The sequence below is a fragment of the Papilio machaon genome, chromosome Z (assembly GCF_912999745.1).
Source record: "Papilio machaon chromosome Z, ilPapMach1.1, whole genome shotgun sequence".
NCBI classification, from domain to species: domain Eukaryota; kingdom Metazoa; phylum Arthropoda; class Insecta; order Lepidoptera; family Papilionidae; genus Papilio; species Papilio machaon.
The window spans coordinates 7081161-7109049 of NC_060016.1; the positions used below are offsets into that span (position 1 = coordinate 7081161).

The 27889-nt window shown below is 31.9% G+C and overlaps 4 protein-coding genes across 8 annotated transcripts; 2 read left to right on the top strand and 2 right to left on the bottom strand.

Annotated features, from left to right (window-relative positions):
* Positions 1-120: 120 nt before the first annotated feature.
* LOC106717144 lies at positions 121-1357 on the top strand. Of its 3 annotated transcripts, none has more exons than XM_014510870.2 (3): positions 121-210; positions 435-663; positions 1143-1357. In XM_014510870.2, the coding sequence occupies exons 2-3, from the start codon at positions 459-461 to the stop codon at positions 1355-1357; spliced, it is 420 nt and encodes a 139-aa protein (XP_014366356.2). In that variant the 5' UTR covers positions 121-210; positions 435-458. The 3 variants fall into 3 exon arrangements, 2 of the variants coding, with proteins under 2 accessions (XP_014366356.2, XP_014366355.2); XM_014510869.2 differs by lacking the exon at positions 121-210 and adding an exon at positions 225-342; XR_001357310.2 differs by lacking the exon at positions 435-663 and having other exon boundaries at positions 1143-1215.
* A 2-nt stretch (positions 1358-1359) lies between these two features.
* Positions 1360-1948, top strand: LOC106717146. Its single transcript, XM_014510871.2, has one exon. It carries the CDS (start codon positions 1360-1362, stop codon positions 1534-1536), a length of 177 nt encoding a protein of 58 aa, XP_014366357.2. The 3' UTR covers positions 1537-1948.
* Positions 1949-6812: 4864 nt separating this feature from the next.
* LOC106717233 (TGF-beta receptor type-1) lies at positions 6813-16321 on the bottom strand. 3 transcript variants are annotated; one of them, XM_014510985.2, is made up of 9 exons: positions 15975-16321; positions 12719-12836; positions 11359-11477; positions 9658-9888; positions 8769-8999; positions 8496-8663; positions 8218-8390; positions 7879-8112; positions 6813-7538 (listed from the first exon to the last, which is right to left on the bottom strand). In XM_014510985.2, exons 1-9 carry the CDS (start codon positions 16072-16074, stop codon positions 7413-7415), a joined length of 1500 nt encoding a protein of 499 aa, XP_014366471.2. In that variant the 5' UTR covers positions 16075-16321; the 3' UTR covers positions 6813-7412. The 3 variants fall into 3 exon arrangements, with proteins under 3 accessions (XP_014366471.2, XP_014366470.2, XP_014366469.2); XM_014510984.2 differs by lacking the exon at positions 11359-11477 and adding an exon at positions 11717-11868; XM_014510983.2 differs by lacking the exon at positions 11359-11477 and adding an exon at positions 12206-12375.
* A 2827-nt stretch (positions 16322-19148) lies between these two features.
* Positions 19149-27153, bottom strand: LOC106717234 (chitinase-like protein EN03). The gene is made up of 9 exons (XM_014510987.2): positions 26988-27153; positions 23025-23275; positions 22669-22801; positions 22281-22451; positions 21335-21503; positions 21003-21133; positions 20608-20733; positions 19950-20049; positions 19149-19476 (listed from the first exon to the last, which is right to left on the bottom strand). Exons 1-9 carry the CDS (start codon positions 27097-27099, stop codon positions 19365-19367), a joined length of 1305 nt encoding a protein of 434 aa, XP_014366473.2. The 5' UTR covers positions 27100-27153; the 3' UTR covers positions 19149-19364.
* Between the last annotated feature and the right edge of the window lie 736 nt (positions 27154-27889).

Sequence of the window (27889 nt, forward strand, 5' to 3'; positions counted from 1 at the left end):
TTACGCTATGGTGAAATCTATAAAACGAAGATAAAACATAAAATATGTTCTACAAAGCGGAGCATAATCTGTATAAAATCTCTTTGAAATCCTTTATTTGACATTTGACATATATCTTTGGAAAGTTGGTATTGGTACGTAATCGTTGTAAAAGTTAGCGTTGTTGTTTATACGTAAAAAACGGTTTTACGATCAAATTTTAACTTATAGGTACGTGTTTCTTTTGAGAATTACTTTCCAGTTTAACAATAGTTTTAAAAGAATAAGTAAATACGTAAGAATAACCTCGTACAGTATGTTACATACTACGAACCATGACTACGGTCCACGCCCTAAATTATGGTCACCGAACTTTATGAATGCATGGCTAAATAAATCATAAAATTAAAATTCAGTCTGTTTTAAATTCTTGACTTGGTGTTTTTCTTCGGCAGGTCGGAACTTTTACTTATAAGAAAATGTCGGCATATGAAAGTCGCGATTACTTTACAGAGAACGGCACATATAAAGATTTAAACCCGTTAACGACCAGAATAATTGGTGACTTTACACCATTTTATATTACAATTGCGATCTGTACAATCCTGTTGACATTTATGATAATACTAAATATTATTTGCTGCTGCTCGAAGTACTCGGATTATTGGCTTGATCGCCACACCGGTTAGTGCTTCTGTTATTGTAAAACTTGTTTAAACATTTACGATCTAAATTGTTTTATACAAAAACTTTCATATTTAATTATTTTTACTTACATAAAACATTTCTCATCATTTTAAGCTAACTAAATTTTATTTGTACAAGTGCAATAATTTAGGGCACGATGAGGAGCCATTCAGACAACCTCTAAAAATTTTGATATTGTTTCTTAAAATGATTATAGTAAAACATTCCTCAAAAACACCAAAAAAGCCTTATAAATCTATATGCAATCACAAACAGGGGAATAAATTGTGCTATGACAGTAGCTAGTGTGTCTAATTGGGAGTGGCATCTGGGCTAACAAACATAATTTAAAAAAAATTGGGTTATGCTCTATCTACTTCATAGAGGTAGCTCAAAAAAACATTCTCTTCCTCGTTGCCTAGATTTGAAAGCAATTTGTATATTTTTGTTATTATTTTTATAATGCTTATTTACAGGTAATCGTTGGATAGTATCTATATGGTCAGCTACTCCCCATCGTCAGCCACCGCTTGATTTCACCGAGATTGAAGTTCATGGTCAACCTTTCCAATTTGCATCATACCCAACAAAAGATTATCAGGAAGTTCATAAAAGTGAGTCAGTTGTGCCATCAATTTCACAGCAACCATTGACATATCTTGATCTACACGAAAGAGAGAGTGATATATAATAATGGCTTTTTTAATGCTATATCCTGCAATTACTGCTCTGGCAATGTTTGTATTGATTGTTATTATATTGATATTAAGATATGGTGCACGATGGTGTAAATTACGTCATACCACCTTTGCTGATCAAGATTATTACAATGAAGATGATGCATATGAACAAAAAGTGTCTTATGCTTAAAATACTGGATTATAATCATGCTGACAACACTTGAACAAAATAACCAACATAAAATACATATAACAGAACATTAAGTCTTACCACTGCTTGATTAGCGCTGAGAATATCTGTTATTTACACTTTTGACTTAATTTATTGTATTGTTGTCAATTTAGTATACAGCTATAACACACATAAGGATGTAGTCAAACCTGCATAAGCGAGAAACTCGGGTTAGAAAAAACATCTACATGCAAAAAAATCTTGCTTATCCAGGTTTAACAGTATTTGTCAATTATCACCATTTTTAGGGCCAGAGTAAAGTTGTAAACCATGTAAAATTAATACTGACTAAAGGTGTTTTAAATATTTCATATGTTTATACGGTATTTGATTTAGAATTAGGAAAAGTAATAAAGCTATTTCTTTTTGTACAACCTACGTTATGATGTTTGTCACAATGTTGCATTCCATTTTTTTTCTTCAAATTTGATGTTTTTGTTGTATGTTTATTTGAAATACAGTTTATTTTGTCTTATGATATTTTATGTTTTGAGCCTTACACAATTAAGAAGTTATATTCAACCAAACATCTATATTGTTTTGTGTGTTTAAGTTACATATAATTTTAATAAGTTGACAATGAGTTTTCATTCCCGAAACTCATGTATAAAAACATCCCAACATGTTGTCATCCTCTCATTAATAGTGATGTAGACCTAGATTTTTATTTTCGTAATAAGAAGTGTTTATCCTTTGTATTTTTTTTAAACTTTTTTCTTGGTAAAGCTGGTATTATTTCTGCAATAATAGCAAAAGTCGATGAAAAATAAAACATACATTGTGAGTTAGAACAGTCATGAGAATGACTTTCAGTTATAGATTTTCAACATATTTTTAAGGTACTTTAATTTTTTATATAGTCCGTCCATTATAGTGTTAACAATTTAGAATTGTAAAGGTGTAAGCCTAATTTTTTATATTACAAAAATTTTTATTGACATTTTTATAAGGTCTATACATGACCTTAATTATATATTAATAATGATTAAGATATTTTTTTCCGTCCAATAAAGTGTTCAAATATTAGAATTAAATGACTTTTTGTTTTACTTACCTTTTATACTAATCAAATCCTCAATGAATCCTTAATCTCTGCTTACCCCTCTAGGTTAAGGTGAAAGTAGTATAAAGGTCCAAGGTAAAATTTTTCAATAGTAGACCAAAAGAAAGGAATAAAAACAAAAAAATACAGTTGATTATAAAAACACTTGTTTATTAATTAGTCCACTCCATAACCAATTCGTAAAACTTATACAATAGGATAATTAAATAATGGTATATACACAATAATTCATATTTGGAATAAATCATCGAATTCGTATGATTTCGTGATATGACACTGCCTTTGACCGCATAATTAAGTTATTGCATTTAAGTAATTACATTACTTGTACTCTCTTGGTATTGCTCATCAAATCATTTTAAACCAACAGTTTGATGCTTGTACATTCATTGTTCACCAATCATTTGAATTTGATAATTAAGTCTAACACTTTTATCTCATTTTTAAATCTATATACAAAACTGTATATGTATACATTTCCCGTAATTAAAAATCTACGTTAAGTTTAATGAAAAAAGACTTAGGTGGAATTGTTATATTTAAATTGTCTTTATAAGTTGCCGGTCTCAGGTGCATGAGTATGCGTGCTGGATGACGAAGAGAAATGTTTATTGATTGTTCATTTAACATGTTCTCGGACAGCAATGAGAACGGACGTCTTGTGTAAAATCTAACAACAGACATGTCTTAAATTAATGTTACATACTTATACTAATTCACTAACATTGATTTCCGATTTGATTATCTAATCCTAGAGACATACCTGAACTATTTAACAAGAGATAGCCGAGGAGTGTTTTCTAACGGACGTCACACGACTACTGATTAGAATTTTAAGCCCCATTTCCACTTAGCGACTAGCCACAAGACTACACTATTTGTATGACAATCGCCTCGCCTACGAAAATGGTACTGATATTTTTCAAAGAAATAGCGGTCGCGCTCGGCTAGCTCAGCTAGTGGAAAATGAGTCTCAGACATGATTTCAGTCATTCTTGATCTAATCATTTTCTAGTGCACCCTACAATATCTTTTTAGTGTAACTTTTCTTCTAAGCAGAATATGTTTTTTTTTTCCAAATAACTGGACGTTATCAGTGTTTAAAAACCTTAGATTTTCATCGGTTCTGTTTGCAAAACAAAATTTTCATTAGCTATGAGTAAGTCAGAGTTTTATTCATTTAATAAAGGTAAAAGAGTTTGTATTATTTAACCTGTATACAATTTTTTTTAATTTGTAATATTAATTTTTCCTGTTTTATTTTTATAATACGCATTAAAAGATATTGTATAGCATCAAAAAAATAATTTAGCAAATTCTATTTGGTATAAATTCTTACTGAAAGTTAGTAATGGAAATTTATATACACAATTATTAAAATAATTCTAATAGAACTGACAACTTATCATAGCATAAGATGATAATGGTATACAAAAAATCACCCAATGTACAAGTGTAAGAAAATACAATTAGAATGAACTGCAATCGTGAAATACAATTACATGTAAAGTTCAATTCCAAATTACATTTACTACTTAAAAACTTAATTAATTTAATTAATATTTAAATAAAAGAATCATAGCAAAGCATATCTCGGTACATTACACCAAAAGTTAACATCAATAAAAATTATGTTGACAAATATAGTTATCACAATAATCCTATTGCTTACTACAATTTGAGGTAATTTAGCCACTGACAAACCTTCGGAACCGAGTGTCATGCTGTGGAAGACATTTATTAGTAAATAAATAAATTTAATATTATAAATGGTTATTGTTTAATCTATTATTTAAAATTTATTCATGGCTGTTTACTTTTTATTTATGAACACTAGACATCGAAAAATTGCGACATATTCCAACATTGTTTCACAAAAATAAATGTTTCCACAACAAAGCACTGCATCAACACCGTATATACAATCACATGGATATACTTTCATGTGCTAATATAAGCCCACACTACGCTTTAATATATAAAATCAGTCTATTTTTAGCGCTACCGAATGTCAATATCCAATTATGTACAAAGATATTGTCCAGCCAAAGTTAAATAGCCTTTATAATGATTATACTGTTAAGAGATATGTGTTCAGACTAAAAATTAGTAGACTTATTGTACCTCGCACATTGATACTTCACATATTTCCCCATAATGCATGCCACACACGTTGGGTCAAACTTGTAATGCAAAATCTAACGTGTGTAAGCCTACATTAGATACATTTTTTTTAGTACATCGACGAAAAAACACGTTTTATCTACTCAATTAATTATACAATTATACATTAGATATCTTGACTTTATAATTACAACTTATGAAAGATAAATTGTAAAAGAAATTTTCCTTTCGATAGTTCTACTGGTATAAATACGATTATCAATGTCTGAAATAATGTTTAACTTTTCACTACTCGCATAACAGAACGATTTAATTTTTGTAGATAAAATTATTTATTACACAGAATTAAGCATTTTTTAAATCATTCAGCCTTAAATCACAATCTCGATCAGCTATATGCAACAAATTACAGTTATTTATACGCACTATTTTACCAATGGAATATATCTTTAAAAAAACAACGTTATGTTACACTTCATACATATTTTAATGATTGACGATTGACAGATTATATTTAATTTCAATAATAGTCGTTCACTATCGTTTGTCTACAATTAAAATAAAACTTCATGCAAATGGTTGTAAAAGGCAAATTCAAAATTATTAAATATATTACAAAAAACATTGAAAAATTGAAAAAAAAAAACTGTCCCAGTAACTGTAGATCGATTTTTTTTTGGACTAGATAGGTGATGTTGAAGAAACAATATTAATCTAAAAATAAATATATAAAATTCTGTGTACAAATTGTTGCATTTAAAAAAAAAAACAATTAATCAATAACTGAAAACTTAATTTTTTTTTAATTTTTTCATGCTTTAATATATATTTTTTTAATTTTATTTAAAGATTTTTTGTAAAGGATGGGTTTTTTTTTAATAAAAAGCGATACAATTATGAAAGCGAAGCGAATCTGAAGTTGAATAATTAACTGTATGGTTAGAGAACATATAGGATGTGTGAAGTGTTACACAACACGATTGTGTTAAAAAATAATTATTGCACGTAAAAAAATCTTTACTAACGATTTTTTATATTTTAAATGTGAATGTATTTGTAATACATCGAATGTCTACTTAATATTAATCTGCTAATATCGTCCTAGCTTTATAAGTATAACACTAACTTGCTTGTTGTACTGTAATATGGAAAAAAGTTGAACATACTATCAATAACTATTACAACAAATAAAACGTACACGATTATTGAAAAATTGCATTAAAACGCGCATGCATAATATCATATATACAAAATCAAAACAATATGTAGAAGTTAATCTGCATGAAAACAGAAAAATTGCTTTAACGCCTCGTGTGTTTTAGGAATCGTGATTGTTATTTGAAGATGGACTTAATCGAAAGATTTTGTAGCTCAGTTTGTTAAATACTCGTCATTTAACTAACAAATGCATACTTCATTTACAAAATTCCTGTAAAAAACACATAATCCTGTAAAAAAAACATATTTTTAAAGATGACATTGTTTTGTACAACTATTAAACAGCGGCAATCCACCGCATACGTTACAATGATTCTGTAACACTATGCTGTTATTCTCAACGCACGCATCTAAGACCTATAAATATTAATAAGAATATAAACAGTAAATGAATATAAATATAATGATCACCGATCTATTAATGATTTGATGTCAAATTATAAACTGATTAAATTATAAAACAACAAACAATTAAAGTGGACGACGAGCAAATCAGTAACAGATCTGTCAACATGTATACCGATGATATTTTCATTTTAGATTTAATTTGATATATTTATAATTTAACAAGATATCTTAAGAAATGGTTTGAATTTAATTAATTTTACGATTTAGTTTTAATCACGGACAAAATGCGATAACCTTTGTCGATGACGTCATAGGGTGAAAAAAATAGGACTAGTTGATTTAAATAATAATAATAATCAAAGTATACCAGCGGAAGCGGGTACATATTTTACGCGGGTAACGTGATTTTATTGTGACAGTATAATAATATATCAAATATTTAAATTGGATAAAAAAATAACGGAAGTAATTAACACACGCGTATAGGGCTTTGGTGATCCTCCACTAAACCTCACCCTTCATACATAAAAACACACTTGCAACCGATTACAAGCAAAATTGTGAAGAATAGCTGCAATTTTTGCTTTATATCACAGTAAAATAGCTTTACAAAAAAACCCCCCATACTAAGATTTAGTTTACGATATGCACAATAATATTAAAACGATAAACGGAATAGCCTTAACAAAACTTAAATCTACGTACTTGGTAACAAAACAATATCACTACAACGAATGTCCCTAATATAACTTTTTTTTTAGTACAATAAATGCTCCACTGTGATATTTACTCGACTATAAATCTACGAGGTAGGGTCGGAATCCTAAACACGCCTTCTAAGGAATTCAACAGAATTCTTTTAGGCACCGCACTTCGAAAATGTGCGGAAAAGACAATATATTTTGTAGACACACTTTTATATCTAATTAGTAACTAAAATAAGCTCCAAATAAGTAGTTTCGTAAGCTTAAAAGGCTAATGATTGTACATTATTGGAGAGATGTCACTAGATTTTTCCGCGGTATATTTAAAGGTCGGTTTTTTTATTACTATTAAAGAATAGGAGACCTTATGAGAGCAGTTAGAGTTTGATGTGATCTGCGGTGTCGATGTTGGCCAATGTCTTCTTGATCCTAAGCGCCGTAAGCCGCGCTGCCGGGTTCTGATACCAGCATTCCTTCATCACCTTCGATATCGCAGACAATACCTAACAAAACATTTATATATAAATAAAATTTCGAATTGTTCACTATATTATAAATAACTTATTGCATTAAAATTAAACTGAGAGAAATTGATAAATGTGTATCGTACAATATTCTATAAACAGCTACAATGTGTCATGGTAGGACCTGCTTGACCTATAACTTTGATAAATTAAGTGCCATATTTTCAATTCTAGTCCTCTTCCGGAAAAGGAAGAAAAGAGAAAGATTAATAAAGGGAAGGACAATGTAGGAAATATCGATAACTTGAAGAATAATCAGCACATTTGCTACTCACTGCCTCATACATATAATATACATGTAACAAAAGACCGTACTTACAATATCCGAGTGCCATCTATTAGGGACGTTGGGTCTCCTTTTCTCCAAGCAAACAACGCGTCTCATATCATCAAGGCTTGGATCTGGAGGTACACAGTCGTAATATGGCGGTTGATATTCATCCGGCATGACGCCACATCTACGTGCCATCTCCCACAATACTAAACCAAAGGAATACACATCCGATCGTTTGTATGGATCAAATTGTCTAGAATCCATACTCTCATCCAAAACCTGGAACAAAGATATGCAAATCAAAATTCTGCTAATTGAATTTATCCTAAGTACCCTTAGCGTAGTGCACCCTAATGACACAATATACTTTGGAGATTGAATTACCTCTGGTGCCATATAACGTTTAGTGCCAACTCTATTAGTAGAGGGCACATCCACAGAGTCACTGGCTACATTATGCCTCACAGCCAAGCCGAGATCTCCGATCACACAAGTCAAATTACTTTTCACAAGGATATTCTTCGATTTTAGATCCCTGTGCGCTATAGCTGGTTTACCTGAAAGTAAATAAGTAGAAAAATAAATTAGCTAAAATAGTAGACATAATTTGTTGATAAAGTAACTGAGTTTAATATAAATAGCAGAAATAATAGTAATAGTACCTTTAGTGCCAACAATATCCATATGAAGATGAGCTAATCCTGTCGCTATTGACAAAGACATTTTTATCAAAGTATTGGAGTCTATAGTGCGCGATGTGAGGAAGTCAAACAGCGACCCATTCTCATGGTAATCTGTTATTAGCCATAGTTGTGTCCACGTTCCATTATCTAAGAATACAAAATATAAGTTTAATTGATAGGAAGACAGACCAACTGACAAAAGAGCACACAGCGTTTATTTAGTTTATCCGATTTTAAAGAGAAAAAGTTAACCTTTGTTGTCCGCAGCGATGAAACCAAGAATATTTTCATGTCGCAACATTACAGTTTGATATATTTCGGCCTCACGGAACCATGAGCATTCTTCTCTTGACGAAAATATTTTCACCGCAACATTTTCTCCTCTCCAGCGACCACGCCACACTTCCCCGAAACGGCCCTTACCAATGATGTCCACTAGTTGGATCTGTCTCGCAATCGATCGTTGCACAAGTAAGGGTAAACCTACAAAAATTACAAACATTGGTTATTCCCCTAAAATTCTTCTTTTTTATATGTATTTTGCTTGCATGTCTGAATAAAGGCTTATTACTGTACAAGAAAGGAGTCAGTTTCGACGATGTTTACGACAATGATTTTGAAATCAATGTATAAGATACTAAAAACATCATTGTTCATGGACACTTGAGGCGAAATTATGCAAAAATCTTTTTTTTAGTTCAATTCGGCAATAGAAAGATTTCTTTGTATGTTATAGATCTTTTTTAAATGCTGAAAGATAAACGTTCCATTGAAATTAGGTCTCATGAAATTTAAATAGGGGCCACGAAATTTTAAACCAGGCACCGTGTCTGTATCGATTCGTCTAACTACTGAAAATAGAACATGTTTTAAAGTCTACCATACTAAGTTTTAACTACAAAATCAGAGGGAGTTACAAAAGACGAACCAACATTGGATGATTAAATATCGATGAAATAATTGCAGACAGTTAATTAATTTTCCAAAATTGAAAAATTACTTCGATTCGAATGTTAGAGGATAAATTACTTTTTAGTGTATTCGATCCGATACATTGAAATAATTCGAATACGACTCTCTTTCTTCAATTCCCTCTATCTTAGAGAGTGATAAAATGGAATTATACAAATGAAAGGCTCACCTGATCCAGAGCCGGAGGTCGTAAGTTCAATCATGTCTCGTATAGTGGCGGTGATCGGATGTCGCGTCTCGCACAGAGACTCCTCAGCTGGATAAAGCGGCCGGGAGCCTCTCTCCTTCACCTTGCCCGATCGCTTCGCCCACCAGAAGCTTATAGCGGCGCACACACCGAGCACCATCAGACCCATAAGCCACGGCACCACTTGCCATGCCGTCGCTGACGTGCCCGGCTCTTTGGTTCAGAATAACATATGTCACATCTCATTTTGCAAAGCTTTTTAAAGAGCATTTATACATAAATCTGATTATGTAATAAGCTTAGATTTCATATACAATAAATGTTTTTACGTTGAACCATTCACCAGTTGACATTACCATGAAAAGCACAATTTTTTGAATATATGATATTTATATGTATGAAAAAATTAAATAAATCGTCCAAAGTACAGTTCATATTAGAGCCTCTTTGTATCGTAGCAAGAATATATCACAGATTCATTATTTAAAGATTACTTTCTCTAATGATATGTCGAACAGGTACAGGTGCAAAGTATTCTACGGTGTATGTTGCGTCAATTTAGCTTTGCATGGACCTTTGCACCGATGCCCTCAGTAAAACTTACTAGAACACATTCATCGGTAGCGTATAAATATGTCATATATCAGTTTTATAACAAATAGATACGAACAAAGCAAGCTTCATGCATCAAATAAACAAACAAAAAGCAAGTAGGTACATTATTAATCAATTTTATTGTATATTTTTAAAGAAAAAGTTATTTACAGTTCAATCATTGCAATTAATGTCGTCCATCACCTTTATATCACTTCATAACATTGTAAGTTACGAATATCAACTAATGATTTAAATCTCTTGTTTCTACAATAGTGCATGTTTAAATAAAAGCAAGTTTAAAAAACTGTTAGAAAGTGATTGTAGAATTGCATGCAATTAGTATTAATATAGAAAAGCTAAACGATAGTAATATACCGGCTTATGATCACGTATAAATGTCGACTTGTGGAACATTCCATGATCGCTGTATCGTCGAATGACATGAGGTCGTGAGGTCTACGCAATCATCTCACTATATAGTATAGTCGTTTTCCAGTCGCTGCTTCCACTCTTTCTTCTATATTTACTTAAGATAATGATAATTCATTAGTTTTATTGTTTTCGACTTATCTAGCCAAGTAATGATTTAAAATTTGTAATGACGTTTATTCCTACTATTATTTACACTCTCTAAATGCCTTATTTAAATATTCAGTCGTTATTAAAATACTCTAATCTCATAACATAATATCTTCTATTTATTCACTCAAGTACAAATATGTGCATTATCTTTATTTATAGTACATGACTCTTGATGTTTTTCCTACTTTAAAAAAAATTTGACTGACCTAACTAATAAATAGGAATTGACGAAACTGATAATTTAATTTATTAAATTATTAGAGTGGCAAATTTAAAAAGTAATTTTAAATTTATCCCAATCATAACATTTTTCATGCAATTTTATAATGCACTCATTGTATTATTTTGCTTAATTGTTAATTCCCAGTTTGAATGATCGATATAGGTATTTAATTAGAGCGCGAGAGTGAGCGTGTCGAGTAAATGTTTCTTACGCAGACGTCACATAACAAAGCTACCCTGACAGGCTCCCTGACGGTGACACATTCCCAACGTGTTCCGTACCTGTAAAGATGTCAACATTACAGAAGTCCGTGTCGCAGCAATACATATCGGCGCTTTCGGCTTCGCGACACCAAATAGGCCTGTCCCCAGGAGGGAAAATCGTTTCTTGGGGCCAACATCTACATCACAAATCAGAGCGTTAGGCAATAGAAATAACGCATCGTACTAACATACTAATACGGTGATCAATGCCGGTCTACGGAGGAGAAAACTTAGTAATATTAGAACAAAAACATAATCGTAGTTATATTAGCCATGCGGGACTGCTGGGGTCTGGTATTATTGGGTATCAGTGGCAAGAAGCTAGAGTGCTCAGCTTAGTGAGACATCGAGGGCACTACCGCCACGTCGCTCCTACCTGCCGGCTTCTTATGGATCTCCAGGCGCAGGTCGCGATTGCACATGTCATGTGACTTACAACACTCTATCACCACCGACTCATTTCTAGTTCTCGTCGTGGAGCAACTGAAGGGGTGCTCGATGGGTATCAGTGATTTCAACTCGATACAGCTGCGCCGCAAGTGGAACCAGCAGACATTACGTTTTAGTAGGTTAAAGCGAAATCAATGCACACTCGGCAAATAGTCTTTGTTAACATTACGGCACATCATTCAAAACATACGAATTAATTATATCCGGCCTACGGTCGAAGCCGTCGCCTTTATCGCTTAGTAGGTACATATTCAAATCACTAAATCATAAGCGATATTGTTAGAATATTGGCATCTCAACACAAAACTTACTCAAAGAAGTGGCAATGCAATTATATTCTAATAGTACATCAAACAAACTCAAAATTTGCATTGTCAAGTAGGTATCACACACCCACAAGTGCAGAACATCTTACCCAGGATCGAGGTATGTACCATTGTGTCTAATATTTCTTGGGAAATCTCATCAGAATTGCAGTAATCTTTAAAACAGCAATAATATCTTGGCTGCGTGCATATGATTGGATAGCCTTCTCGATAGAAGGCTTGGCTCGTGTTCATACACCTTAAGGCCAGCACTCTATAACTAATTGTTTCATAAAATTGATTAAAAATGTTGCAAAGTATTCAGTTTTATTTTCAAGCCGTTAGAATGCAGGTTTGTGTTGAATATTTGCCAATCGTTGAGACTATTCCTACATCAATAATGCATCACAACCATTTTTAGGAATACTCAAATAAATATGTACCTCTGTAGTACCCTTAAATATCAGTCTTTGTATTTCGTAGTTACATGAGAGTTTGTTTTACCAAGATTTGAAGATATTGTTAGATGGTATATATTAAAATATTGTCTTGAAAACACTAAATTAAAAGTAAAAAAACTAACATAGCTGAAATTATACAACAACATTGAGAAGCTTACTTACTGGTATGAATATTTCTGTATTCCATTTTCCAATGTTGTTGAGGCATAGCAGAATCCATCTGTCTCGCATGTTGAGTTAGGGCAGCTGGGACTATCACTGTTGCAGTAACACTTCAGACCTGCAAATTTATCATCCCAAATTATATTTAAAATTAGAAAGTTTTGAGGCTATTTTTAAGAGCTGGACTCGTAATTATTGAAGCCTTGGTTATCATATTGATACATACATTTGATGTTCTTACAGTGAAGGAAATCATTTTTAAGAAAACTGCATATATCTCCAAAGATATTCAATAATGTTTGTGAAGTCAACCAATTCACCCTGGGCTAGAGTGTAACTAAGACCTAACTAACCTAACCCCTAACTTAGGGTAAGCTCAAGCTGCTTGGTGGCAATATACCTGAGCTGGTGATGAAGAAACTTCTTGAATATAACTTGAGTTATAAAATAAATATTTAAAATAATAAACAAATAACTTTAGATGCATAAACATTAGTTTCCTAGTACCTTTAATTTTTATGTATGTATACTAATATTTATAGAGGAAAGATTTAATTGATAGTTTGTTTTCATTGAATAGGTTCCGAAATTCTTTCAATGTTGGGAAACTACACTATCCCCGGTGACATATAGGCTATATATATGAATATATTTTTTTATTCTGCACGGACAAAGTCGCAGGCAACTACTACCTATACTATAAACATCAATGATATTATCATTTTAAAAACAATGTTGTAATGACTACCATATAAATGTTTAAGGGACTAATTTTAAATAACTTTCTATTTTCATTATATTAAATGTTGCCATAGTCACAACCTGTGATAATAATTTAAACAAGTGCATTAGTTGTGTAAATAAATAAATCATATTGGACTACAGATTTTTTGTTTTTTTACGAAAAAAAAGATGGTAATTAATATGTTTTACTATGTGGTTACATGATATTTAAACATGTTGGAAGATAAATATAATGTAATTAAATGTAGTCTGTAACAATTTAAATGTCATTTTAAATCAAATATACACAAAAGAAGATATTATATTCAACAGTTTTCATTTATAAAATATATTTTAATGGTGTATATTGTTATTGTTACATGTAGTTGTAGTACAAAACAAAATAACTAAAGACAACTTATGTGTTCATCACTGCTGATGTTATAGAATTATCATTCAATAATTCATAAACATTTATTACATTGTAAGTAAATTTTTTTATGTATGATTTGTTTAAAAAATAATTTTCTTCAGTTCAGGTACAGTATGTAGTCTTCCAATATTATATGTATATAATTATTGTTATTGATGCATTAGAAAATTATTGTGTAAGTAACTATGTAAATAGAAATAGAGATATAGAAAAAATCTTATTATTTACTTTGTTAAATAAACTGTCAAATCTGGCCATTTATAACAGTTAATACTTTAAATCTGACAGAAAGCAGTAATAATCGATTTCTTTAAAATGAATAAACCATTACTTGTACAACAATCCCATCTGATGTTAAGTGGTAATGTGCCGGAAAGTTATTACACACTAATTTAATGTTAATCTGTGTGTAGAAAAGGTATGAATAAGATAATATTGGGAAAGGTATTAGGTTTGCATCCAATTGAGACAGGATTTGGAATATGTTCAATTACTGAGTTTTGCTTTGCTCCTACTGATTTTTGTATTAATCTGAACTGGTTGTATAAAACAATGCTCAATGTTGAAATAGTACAAAGTTCAAATAAATACATGAATAGAAAATATCATATAATTCATGGTGACTATTCTCCATTCCACAATTGAGTTTTTGAAGTCTTGATTGATTTTTTTCATAAATGGCAAATGAGCAATGAGCGCTGCCCACAGACATCCCCAATTGCAGATGCATTGCCTACCTTTCAGAGGAGGGAATGCACAGAATGAATATATAATCTCTTCCAATGCATCCCCTCCACTTCCCCTTCCTTATAAAATAAAGATAAGAAGGGTATGTGGACTAAAATTACGCATCGGGCACACACACTCATCAGACAAAATGCGGACATAGCTACTGTACATTGTAATGAGCTGTGAGCTGCCAATTTAGGTATTAAGCTACAGGTCAATAGTTCAAATCTCTGTGACCTAAACTTTTGAGCCGACTCCAAGCTGATTTACATAAATCGACTTGTTTGCTACTTTCTTTCAAACAATGTCAGTATGTTTAGTGTTTTAGCTTTATAAAGTTTAAATATTGATTTATAAGGCCTCTCTTAATTATTAAACCATAATTACTACTTTTAAAGTGGCTGTAATAAATTTTATAAAACAAAAATAGGCACAATTTAACCTCTTTTTGTCAATTTTAACCAAACCCAGGTCATTGATAATAGATTCCAATTCATTACCTATAAATATTTTATGAATGAATCGAAAAAAACTTAGGACACAATGTGGAAGGTGAATTTATTTATAAAAATCCGTGTGCGCGCAGTTATAAAAACTTAATAGGGGTATGGAAAATAGATAGTAGCCGATTCTCAGACCTACTGAATATGCATGTAAAATTTGGTAAAGCCATTTCGGAGGAGTACGGTAACTAACATTGTGAAATGGAAATTTTATATGTTAGATTATCGGTTATATCATGCTATATTATAAATGCCAATGTTAAGATGAATGGATGTTTGTTAAAAGGTACCTCGAGAATAACTTAACATGACTTGACGAACTTCAGCATAAATATAGTACATAGTTTGAAAAACACTTATAAAGTTTTTTTTTTAATATCAAGGGGATGGCAGGCGACAGCTAGTTGTATATAAATAGCTAACATATAAATTTCAATAAACATATTATACCAATCTTTTTTAAAAATTTTTTCATCACTCTAATTTTTTAATTACGTAGTTTTTGTGTTTCATAACTAATTTGTTGTTTCAATGTTCACATTTGTAATTTCACCAATATCCAATGCCTTAAAAAATTAAAAAAAAAACTAATTTGTTGCTAACTTCACTGAAACCAGATTCAACTAACACAGCAGTATTTTTTCTTATACATTATAGTGTTTAATTTATTAAAGTTAATTGAGGGATTAAAGGAAAAGTTTAGGTGGTAATAGAATTTACCAATTCTTTTTCATAAATAATACTATTCATTTAAAATGGGAAATGTTTAATAAAACTATCTTATTACCGCTTTTATTTAATTGAAAACTTTTATATATAGTACATTTGTTAAAAAAGAAAATTAATTAGTTATAAGCAAATAACTTACCATTGACAAGGTCCAGCTTCCGCCACACGATGGTTATCAAAAGTAACAGCCATTTCCTTCGATGAAAAGTATCCATCGTCACATTATTAAATACAACCATTGCAAATTAAAGTCCCAATACAACTAAACACTTGTTATTGACACTCAAATAGCACGGCCATTGTAGTTTCCGCATAATAAATAACATTTTCACATTAAAGGTAAATTTTCGTGCATAAAACGGTAAATCTTGATACTAAAAATATATCGAAAGTACTTCTAAGTAGACTCAAAAGAAAATCAATGTAATATATTAAAAATAAAGTTCCCTCCGACCTACGATAGATTAAATAGCTAGATTCGCGTGAGAGAACGTCACAGATAAAAATTAAAATAATATGTTGCCATAAATTATGACATTAAATATGTCGCTGCCACATTTTCACTATAATTATTTTACATATTAAGCATTAACGAAAATCAAAAGGCAAGAGATCAAAAACATTTTGTTATGTACCCGAAAAATTTCATCAATAACTTTATGTTTTATATACTTTATATACACATCAAAAAAGTCTAAGCAACACATATAAATTTCAATTTTACAATGTGTTTTCGCATTAAATCCTTAGTATTTTCGTACTTTTATTATTTATTAATGCTTTTTTAATATTAAACAACAATTATTTTTTTTATTTACTTTTTAATAATCTTAATAACCAATAATTACGAGTAAGGAATGTTTGTACGTAGTACAAAGTAAGGTGCCTAATCAACTAAACTTAAAGTAAAATTAAATGGTTGTACAAAAATTGCATAAATTAAGACAAAATGTGGTCTCCTCTGTTATGGAGAACTTGCTGGCACCGATTATTCATAGAATCGATGAGACTGTTAATGTGATCCTACGGTAATTGCTCCCAATGAAATTTTAGTAAGTCCATCAGTTGTTGGGTTGTTGTCACTCCATCCAAGTCATTTAAAACACGTCTCTGGAGCATGTCCCGTGCATGCTCGATGGGGTTGAGGTCTGGCGATTGTGCAGGCCAAGGCAATACCAGGAAGTTTTCCCTTGCCAAGTACTCCCGTGTGTCCAAAGCTGTATGCGAACGCGCATTGTCATGCATCAAGGTGAAATCGAAGCCAAGCGCTTGTGCGAATGGATGGACATAAGGTCTTAGAACATCCTCAACGTAATTTAGAGCGTTCATGTTACCATTTACAAAAACGAGCTCTGTTCGTATGTTCTTCATAATACCCGCCCATACCATAACTGTTAAGTCGTTGTATGGATGCACTTCCTGAAGCCACCTCAGTCTTTCAGTATTTCCAGGACAACGGTACACTCTTACCCTTCTAGTATCAGGCTAGAACCCAAATCGAGACTCATCGCAAAATAAAATTTTATCCCATTGTTTCCGGGTCCATATAATGTGTTGCCTAAACCATTCATTTCGACGAGCGCGATTCCCGTGACATATCGGTGGGCACCTAATTGGCCGTCGTGCTCGTAGGCCATACTCATGCAATCGATTTCACACAGTTTGGCAGCTATCAACAACACTACTTGAATTTTGTAGCCTCAAACCTATCTCTCGGGCGGTTAACATCGGCTGGCGTCTTTCAGTCAGTTGTATGTATCGATCTTTCCGTGTTGTTGTACACCTTCTTCGACCTGGGTGCTGCTCAGCAGGATCTCCCGTGTTAGTTTAATGCTGATGAAGACGGCAAATAACGCTTCTGTTGATACCAAAATACCGAGATACCTGAGATTGAGTTCTTCCCGCTTGCAACATCTCTACAGCTCTCTGCATTTCATCTGCGTTCAAATGACGTCGCTCCATAACGTAAAAAATGTCTCAAAATTCAAATTTGTTCAAAACTTTTTTTAATTATTGTTTGAATCTTAAAATTGATACCGAATACTAAATTTTAATAAGCAAAGAAAACGCTGTAAAATTCGAACAAATGCATTCGCTTTTGAATTTGTGAAAAAAAAACAAATGATACTCGATTTTTTTTCACAACCAGCCAGTATGTTCTATAGATCAAAAAAGTTTACATAAGTATTACCTACTTGGTAAAAAATGATAAAATAATTGATTAATAACTTGAAATAGTATGTGTTGCTTAGACTTTTTTGATGTGTGTAGTTTTTATATTATACTGGTATATTATTGTCTTTGAGATTAAACACATTTATATAATAAGCCAGTTACATGCTCGATGTTTAAAAAACTAATGAATATCTATCTATCGTACAAAACACACGTTAGGTACTTCTACACGATACATATTTGGCTTGGCTACAAATAACTCAAATCGGCAACTAGGCACTGAGAAGGATCTTTCTGCTGCTAACTTTATCAACCTTATCACCTACTATTTATTAACGTAGGGTCAACTAATCTACATATACAAAACCAAGACCACTAGAAAGCAAACGATCTAGCAAGAAAAAATATTTTATTACTAAAATCTATGCAATTTACCAATCACTGATGTACATTAAGCATGTGTTCTGGAAACACCGTAGCATTCTTTTGCCTGGGATATGATTTTTTTAAATCATATCCCTGTACATACTATAATATGCTTATCACTTTTTAATTTCATCACTGTTTAATCTTACTCCGTTTTACTTCAATATTACGGTAGAATGCATATACGGTTACGATTTTTATTTTCTACAAAATCGTTCGGTATCCATAGATTTCAATGGTCGTGGTCACTCATCGTCCGCTTAGCCGTTTGTTTTTTTTTTTTACTCTTACTTTATTTGTTAATAAGATTTAGATTATTACTACTGGATCTCATACTTCGTTGAGCTCTTGGCGGGGTAACAAAATCAACTTTAACTTCTTTTCTACAAACAACGTGGCAGCACATACATAATTATTATAGTTGTCCCGTATGAAAAATTATTTATACCCTTAGGTGTGAGGTGTTAGAACATATTCCAATTGAACGATGATGTATTAAAAAAACAATGTTATACGTTTATTTAAAATTTTATTATTTAAAAACAGTATTATTAAATGTATTGCATTTTCCGGTATCTAGATTGGTGACCATTGGCATCGTCAAAGCTGAGTAGGGGAGAAAGCTGCTCCATAGATTAAAAAAATGTAACATTAAATATAAACAACTTCGAAATAATAAGCTGCATATAATGAATATACATATATAGTCGACATGTCAGTTTTAAGTTAAAAAATTGAACCACATCCTCCCCCTTGATCATCTGCTGGCGATACCTCGGATGGTACCTGATTTTTAATGAGAAATATACGAATCAGTGCATACATTAATTATTATGGAGATCTTAACTTATTTATGACATAACAATATTATATATGTATTTGCTCTTAAATTTTAATCTTAAACACGTCTTTAATTAGAAGTTAATATTTAAAGGCGGTATTTAGCAGCGCGGAGTATTGGATATTTGTCGCTGGTGCAAAGACCGCGGAAGTCGTCCATGGAAAGATCGACGATCGAGATTCCACCCAAACCTCTGGACCTGGAAAAAAAAAGAATCGTGAGCAAAATATTTCCATACAATTAACGCTGTTAAAAAAATATATATAGTCTGGACTAACTACTATTATCACTATTTAAAATAGTATGTAAATTATAGAATGCAAGAGGTCTATTTTATTTTCTGTCGTTATTATTTATTTTCTGTAAAAAATATTTGTAAATTACAATATTAAAATACATTTTATATATAAGAGAATGGGGCGGGAAAACCAAGGTGATCATCGCCGGCCATGTACACCCGCAACACTAGAAGAACTGCAGATGCGTTGTCGGCCTTTAAGAAAGATATATGCTCGCTTCTTGAAGGACCCTAGGTCGTACTGGTATATTTAAATCCAGTGCTTTACGTTGGATTATTTATGTGAATCGTATTGTAAGTAATATTCCACAATAGGACTGAAAATAATAATATGACGATGACAAATCAGTTACAAATTAAAATTAATAACTCACTTAACGAAAGCTGCCTTTTGTCCAGCCGTGTCTGGATCTTCATAGCTCACCCAAAGTCCGCCTTCGCCGTTGTCATCAGGCACGCGGAAAGCGTAAGTTCCTGTAGACAAATACAATGCATCAAGAAATACTTAGAATAGAAAAAAATATTAAAATCCTTGAAGAAAGTGATATTACATTAAAAAACACAGCTGCACTATCATTTATTCGGTACAAAGTTCTAATAATAATCAAATGAGAGAGAATAAAGATTATTAAAGCCACGAATAACATATGCAAACCACAAAATTAAGTAAATCAGTATATAGAAGGATTTTCAGGTACAGTTAATCCATAAAGATATGTATAGTTTTAGGTTATCAATAATAGAAGCAACTATTAGAAATTTATGAAATATAGATCAATAGGCATGACGATTTGTTAATATGGTTCAACAAGCTATAAGCAACACTCAAAGCTTATAAATGAGTACCAACCAAAAATATATGACAAATCTTCATCCTTGGTTAAGCCCTTTTCTGAAAATTTAAACGCAGTTTCTAATTCCCAATTATTTTAGTAAAAGCGCACAAAAAAAAAACTATTGATTATGTTAAATTTAATTTTTTTCAGTGAAGCGTAGTTGATATGTACATATTATTATTTAACTATTACATACCGAAACGTTTGCTGGGATCAGTAACCTTCCTCAGGTGAGGACGCATGCCCTTTTGATGATTGGGGTTGATCAGCTTAGCGCACACTTCAGGGTAGCTGAGAAGTCCTTCGGTTTTTGTGTATGGCCCTTTAAAAGACATAAACGAAAATATAATTACAATTCATTTCTAAAGACATGAAAGAGAAATGCGTTAATGCTTAAGTTACATATCGTGCATTTTAATGTAACGTAATGTTAACATAAGTAGAACGATTGTACAAATTCATTCGAAGTCAGAATCACGACTAGAACAAGTTGTTACCAATAATACCCAGTATTTGATTTATCACATGGAACAAGTGTGCTCTTTTTTTCGGACGTGACAAGGCAAAGTCCAGGTTTAAAATTCAACAAACCTGCTTCACCGGGGCCATTAGCATGGATTGGAGGAACTCCGGCAATTTCACTATCGGAGTCAAGGGCCCAGGTACGACCAAATGTAGCGATGCCCACAATGATCTTGTATGTAGGAGCGCCGGCCTGTGTGCTGTAAAAAATAATATTAATTAGTTAATGTTTGTATGTTTTCTGTCTAGAAAAAGTATATAAAAATACCTAATTAATCTTTAGGTTATTTATTACGATACAACTTAGATGTTATCTTCAGCTGGTTAGGTTAGATTTTATCTTTTTATTGAATTCCTTGTAAGTACATGTAAGTCTTTACATGTAACATATAAGTACTTACAAATAGTTAACAGCTGCATTGGCGTTAAGCAATTCGTTTCTGTTTTGTGGGGTGTATATCGGCGCGGTGTAATCGGCTTCTTTCGGGTTCCTCTGCGGCGTGCTGTAGTCGAATGTTTCCAAGTTTACGAAGTCTACGTGATTAATGATAGCAGGCACATCGATGTAAACTAAAAATATATCAAAATATGAAGAATAAAATACAGTAGAATAAACATAAAATATAGTAGAGGAAGAATCATTTTAATTTAATTTGGATTAAGAGTTTTGAATTCAACAGTCGTCGCGCTTAAAACTCAAACTTAATAGATGTTACGATAAAAGTGGAACGTTACTCAGGATATATGTTAAGGTATTTGAATTTCACGCCAGCAAAGCTATAGGCATTAGTTGAACCAAAGTAACGTTCTAGGTAAACTAATTATCCATGGACACATACACGTGAGTATTTCATGTATGTACTCGTACTAGTTAAGACATTGTTCTAGAATCTAGATGAATGTTAATTTTCTTCAAAACAACATTTCATCTGACCCCATATTTAAGTGCTAAATAACGTATAACACAATGTATTATTTGCTTATGATTTAAATACATTCACGTACATAACTTCAATAAGAATTGTATTTGTCGGCATTTGTTTCTAGAACGCGCAAAAGGTTGCATTTTATGTGTCGTAACTTTGTATTACGTACAACAGCCTCGTTTATTATTTTTTTAACTATGCATCCCCACTTTATATGACTTTCATACATATTTTTACGATACCATATTACATCTTAATATAAATATGAATCCGTCCATCCATCATTACACAAGTTAAAAAAAGTAAGAAAAAATATACTCTTGGTATGGTTTGCTTTGTTATATAATCCTTTATTTTCTGTTTTTAAGGTCCTGTGAAAATTTCAAACCACGGTGATGGGATATTTTTTGTTCGTACTTACTGGAAGCATTTACGTTAGGCAGGATAGTCACAGACAGCTGCATGTTGGGTTTGAGACTAAGCGCTTGCTTCATTTCGCGCACGAGAGCCGTGAAACCTTCGCGATGTTCAGTTTCTTTGTCATCAACTGGTGTCGTGGCGAAAGTTTTCTTGATACCATGCCAGATTGATCCTACAAAATACAAACATATTAATTTCAAATATTTTACAGTTTTAAATAGTAAATATTAGCAAAGCTTTTTAACTATATTCACATAAGTAAATACAAAATCGTAAATGCATACAAAAAGGGCCAGGTATAGAACCTAGGTAAGGTTGTCATCATACTTATGACCATCGATAATCGCCTACTTCTTAACACTAGAAAAATGTTAAAATATAATCCTTACCCCATGTAGAGCGGATCTTCTTTGGCTTAGTCTTGGGGAACTGCCAAGCAAGGTCAATGCCCTCGAAGCCGTGTTGCTCAGCCAAAAGCACGGCGGAGTTTACAAAGGCTGTACGAGCTTGTGGTGATTCCAGCTACAAAATAAAACTCAATAAATAAATAATTAAAAACAAATGCCCTTTCTAACAAATTTAATAATAATCAAAAAACTCAAAAACAAATCCTTACAAGAGAACAAAAATCTTTCCCAACTTTGAAGCCACACTAACTAGCAACTTCACTAAGAAACAGCTATCACAGCCAAGGAACACATTTCCAGACACCCCGTTAGAGCTAAATTTAATAAAAGTCGCTTACCAATAAGTTGTATTTTTGAGGATCTTCAGTATCAACGTCACCTCCGACAGACAGCATTGGTTTCAAAGCGGGGTATTTTCCTTTGAAGTTGGTGATAGCTCGGTAGTTGGCGTGTGTACGGTCGACATCGAGGTTCTCATTGAGGGGCACCATCTTGTACGTGTCGGGGTGAACGCCGGCATATCCGTACATCAAGTGGGTGCAGAACGACAAAGCCGGGTCCAGGTCCATCGGCAGCATACGAGCTTGAGCTGGATAAATGCATCCTTCAACTATATTATGATGTAGCAAAGACAGTTTATCAGAGGTCACTTAATATCAAGTGCAGATACTTAGTGCTCTACGAATAAGGAATATCATTTTAAAACCCAATTAAAATATATATACTCGTAATTAGTTTAACGTCTTTTTTGCAAATAATAACTATTGAATTACTGAAGTAGGTAGAAAAGTAAAGTGAAACAATAATCTTAATCGTGCTAGACCTAGTTATTTACTTAGTCGATTCGTGTAGGTATTTATCGCCGACCAGTTGGGATCTTTGGAATTATACGAATATACGAGTACAACAACAACAAACAATTTTTTATATGTTGTAAATCAGGTATCACTATTATATTATAGTCTTACTGTTTCATACGCAGAAGTATTACTTTATGATTATTAATTATACAGATGTTTTACTTGAGTAAACTTAAGTCATGTATCTGCTCAATATTTTTACAAAAATGATTCGATTCCAGAATCCTACCATTATTATATTAACTTGCAACATCACGCTTTAACTATTAGGAACTAGCGGCAAAACTTTGGTTTGTGAAACCGCTGATCGTAGCTAGTTAGTAACAAATAAACAACATAATATGGTTCATTTGTAACTCAACACCGTATAGCATGGTCGATTGTTTAATCATGCGTGGGCATAAACAGAGATCACGTGTACATCTTCCTTTGTTTCCTTTAAATTAACCACTTAGTACTGAGTATGCGCGAAATGTGAACTAAAAAACACGTTTAACAAAGACAAGTTTTCGATCAAATAATGTTAAATTAATTATACAGACTGTATTTTAATATTTTTCAAAAAGTCTGGTTTCTTTTTAGCTTCTGTTTCGATTTGTAAATGAATCAAATTCGAGATAGGTGGGCGAGGATCGCGCTAAATTTTGTATTTTCTTTGGTGATAGGTTGAGTTGTAAATAGAAGCAAATCGTTCCTCATTAAAATGTAAATTAATTATATATAATAATCGTTATATTCTAGAACAATTTAAAGTGTTTGTTTTGTTAAAGTCATTAAACGCAGCGATATAAAGGTCATGTGTCATTGTTGTTCTAGTAACTGATAGTCTATCGCTCTTACTAATAACTTATTAACTAATTTACATAAATTATCTCTAAACGGCTATTAAATAAGGTAAATAACACTTTTAATTTTATCATAGCAATATTCACAAAAGATGTACAAAAAATTACTGTCGCTCTGTACTCGCTTATTCCCTCTGCATAAATACATGTAATATATCTATTAAAAGTAGTATAATATTATAGTGTATAATCTTGTGAGTAGTGTGTAATATCTTGTGAGTAGTGCTTCAAATACTTTTTTAAAAATCAAATTCAGTTGTTTTTTTTAAATTAAGAGCTATATGTATTCATATGCTGACATTAAATCAATTGAATTATTGCTCATATGCCTTTTTATCCTGAATTAAAATCTTTCGCATACGTATTTAACTAACAAAGGTTAGGATTATCTTGTCTTATAGACTATATCTGTACTCAAAAATTAATTTGAAATTATACAGAAAATGAGACAATGGTAATCTATAAAGTAACGAGGCCAAGGCAAACGATTCTAAATTTAAATAAAATTCGTTGTAAAGGAAAAAAATGTATACATTTGCTGACCTCATCTGTAGATGAATGTGAAGGTCCTATGCTATAATGACTAAGCCAAGCAGACATGTTCTTTATCTACATACAGGTAAATGTTTCAATTTCACAAAAAAAGTAATACTTCTCATCTTTCAATAGATAGCAAGCTATCAGCTCTAAGCTAACTATTTGTTCTTCCGCTCATCCCTACATGCACTTGCTAATTTTGCTTGAGTTTACATAACTAAAACTAATTTGTAAAGCAAACTTTTATTTGCTATTTTTATTGTTTTCAATAAATCAAAGTCTTATTTCAAGTAAAATTTAGAAATAGAACGTTTGCGAATAATTTTTATCTTTTTTATTAAAATAATATTATGATATTTTAGGTAACATTAACAACAACAACAAAAGCACAAAAAGATTAGTTTCGTCGTATCTTTCTGTAATAAAAAAGATATAGAATAAAAGATACAGAGCGAGACTGTGACTATTTTTTGCTAGCATCTAGCCTTCACCTTCACTTCTGTACTATTAGGAGAACATAACAGCTGTATTTATTTTATGTATTACATTACATGAGGAAAATAAAACTAGAATCATTGTATATCTACAGGGCAGCAGTGGACCCCGGCATACGCGGCAATTATCTATTGTACATACTGTGAAAATTTATCTATTTTACTCTTAAAAAAAGATTCTCTAAGATTCTTAATAAGAATCTCAGTCACGGTTTCTACTAAGTTCACTACTTCAATAATCCAGCTGTATCAGAGTCTCTGGAGGCAAAAGTCGTTATTTTTCACAAATAATAAAGGCAGACAAACGACTATTATTACCTAATCATTATAATAGTGCCGTCTATAGGTAAATTCGAAATTATCCGTCGTTAGCTAACTGTCAAGGTCGACATTTAAAATGTAAGCTGTTTATTTTATGTTATGTTACAAACACTGTAATTATAAATCTAGTATAATCTGGAAAAAAAAGTAGGCAGTACTTATATTTCTTAGTGATGAAAGCTCTGAGGATAGGGAAGGAGATCGTTACCCAAAAAACAGAAAAAAAATGCTTTTCGTTTTCAATAACATATTTTGCAATGTGATTTAATATACTTAAATTTCATTTTTTTGAATATCTTCTCTACATAGGCCATACGTAGAGATAAACATACGCCATATTGTGAGTTTTGTTCGTTATGTATATGGACTTGACTCATATCTTATGTAAATCATGTTATATAAGTAATCTCAGCTATACAGTCAACTGTTTACAGGTGGGCAAAGAACATGTTATACATCACTTGTTTCTCGGATGGAATATGATTGTTCTATTTATTAACACTTTATTGATAGAAATTTAACCTTAGGTTTTCTCAATAACTCGTTTATCTATAAACATTTTATCAAACAAGTTCGTTGTCCTTCCTTCCACTTCTAGAAACTTCTTCTTACACTACTAACATTTATTTTGTTGGTTTTGTTTAAAGTAAAAATAATTAATTAAATTTAATTATGTTTAGTTAATTAGCCGCATCAACTTTCGTAGGTAAACTAAAATAATAGATTATGACCAACAAAGGGTTACTGACTAATAGAGTACTTTTGTATTCGTTGAAAAAATCAAACTCAAGTTAATACATTTATTGAAATGAAATCCGGCACAAATAAACAAACTTTCGACAGATTCCCGACAGGCAAAAAATAAGTTACTTAACTTCAACTTAACTCAGTAAAGCCTGTACTTAGACGCTGAGCTATGAATAAAGTCGTTGCAAAAAGTATGTACTTTAATTTAATAATTTAAAGAAAAGTTCTCCAAATATTATAACAAAATAATTATAGATAAATGGACGAGTATCTATTTTTCACCGACTGTCGACGAAAATAATTAATATAATAGCTATAAGCAATATTATTCCTAAAAGAATTTGAATGTAAAAAGTGAAAATATTGTATGAATATAACTTCATGAAGAAGAAAAAAATATAAATTCAAAATTATGTTCATGTATATTTTAAGTTAAAAAAATTCGCTAGTTAAAACAAAAAAATTAAAACGCACAGCGATAAAAAATATTAACTTACATTCTCTGACATAGCTTCTGCTATCATAGTAACAGACGACTTTGCCAACTGGAGTCGGTGAGTTGGCAGCGACAAGCGCTAAGGCAGCGAAAAAGGCGATTAAAGCCTTCATATTGAAACTCGACTGATCCGCACGGCGCTTCAGTGGCGAATGAGCATACTTAGAGCTCTGGCCAGCCTGTTTGACCGTAACCGTGAGGTCAAAGAGTAGCAACGAATGCTGTACAAGCAATACTTATCAGATTATAGTCAACAGCCACAGCCGGCGATAATCTGTGACCTGCAACATCGTTAAGGAATTATAAGGAGTCTTTTAGTACTCGTATGTGATTGTAAATAATACATTTCTATAATTCAAGTTTCATTCTAAATAGGCATGCCTGTTACATCATTACTCGAAAACTGTTAGCGAATACTAGAATATACTATCAAGTAATATATATTGTCCAGGTAAATGCTAAATGTAGTTTGCAAAATATCTTAAAAGCATCTAAAGGGTAGACCATCATTAGTTTTTGAAGATGCTGTTGATGCTGATGACGTTTTAGATGTATTTCTCTCCAGGCGATCTGATCAAGATGCAATGTTAGCGCGGAAAAGGACTTACAGTGTTACTCAAAATTAACGGTTACTTATTCATTTGCTTTGTCTCGAAACCTACGCTAAGGGGTTCTCTTCTGAAAAGTTCTGTTTTATGCTGAGTTTCATTTTGTATGTTTACTAAATTACGCATTTTTACTAGTGATGCAACGGAAGTGTCTTACCGGAACCAGAAACGGAAACAGATGTCAAAAATAAATTTTAGCAGAAACGGAAACGGAAACGGATGCGGAAACAGAAGTGTAAATATGTAATAATAAAAAACATATTTACAAAAATATTTTTTTCGGTAAAAACAGTTT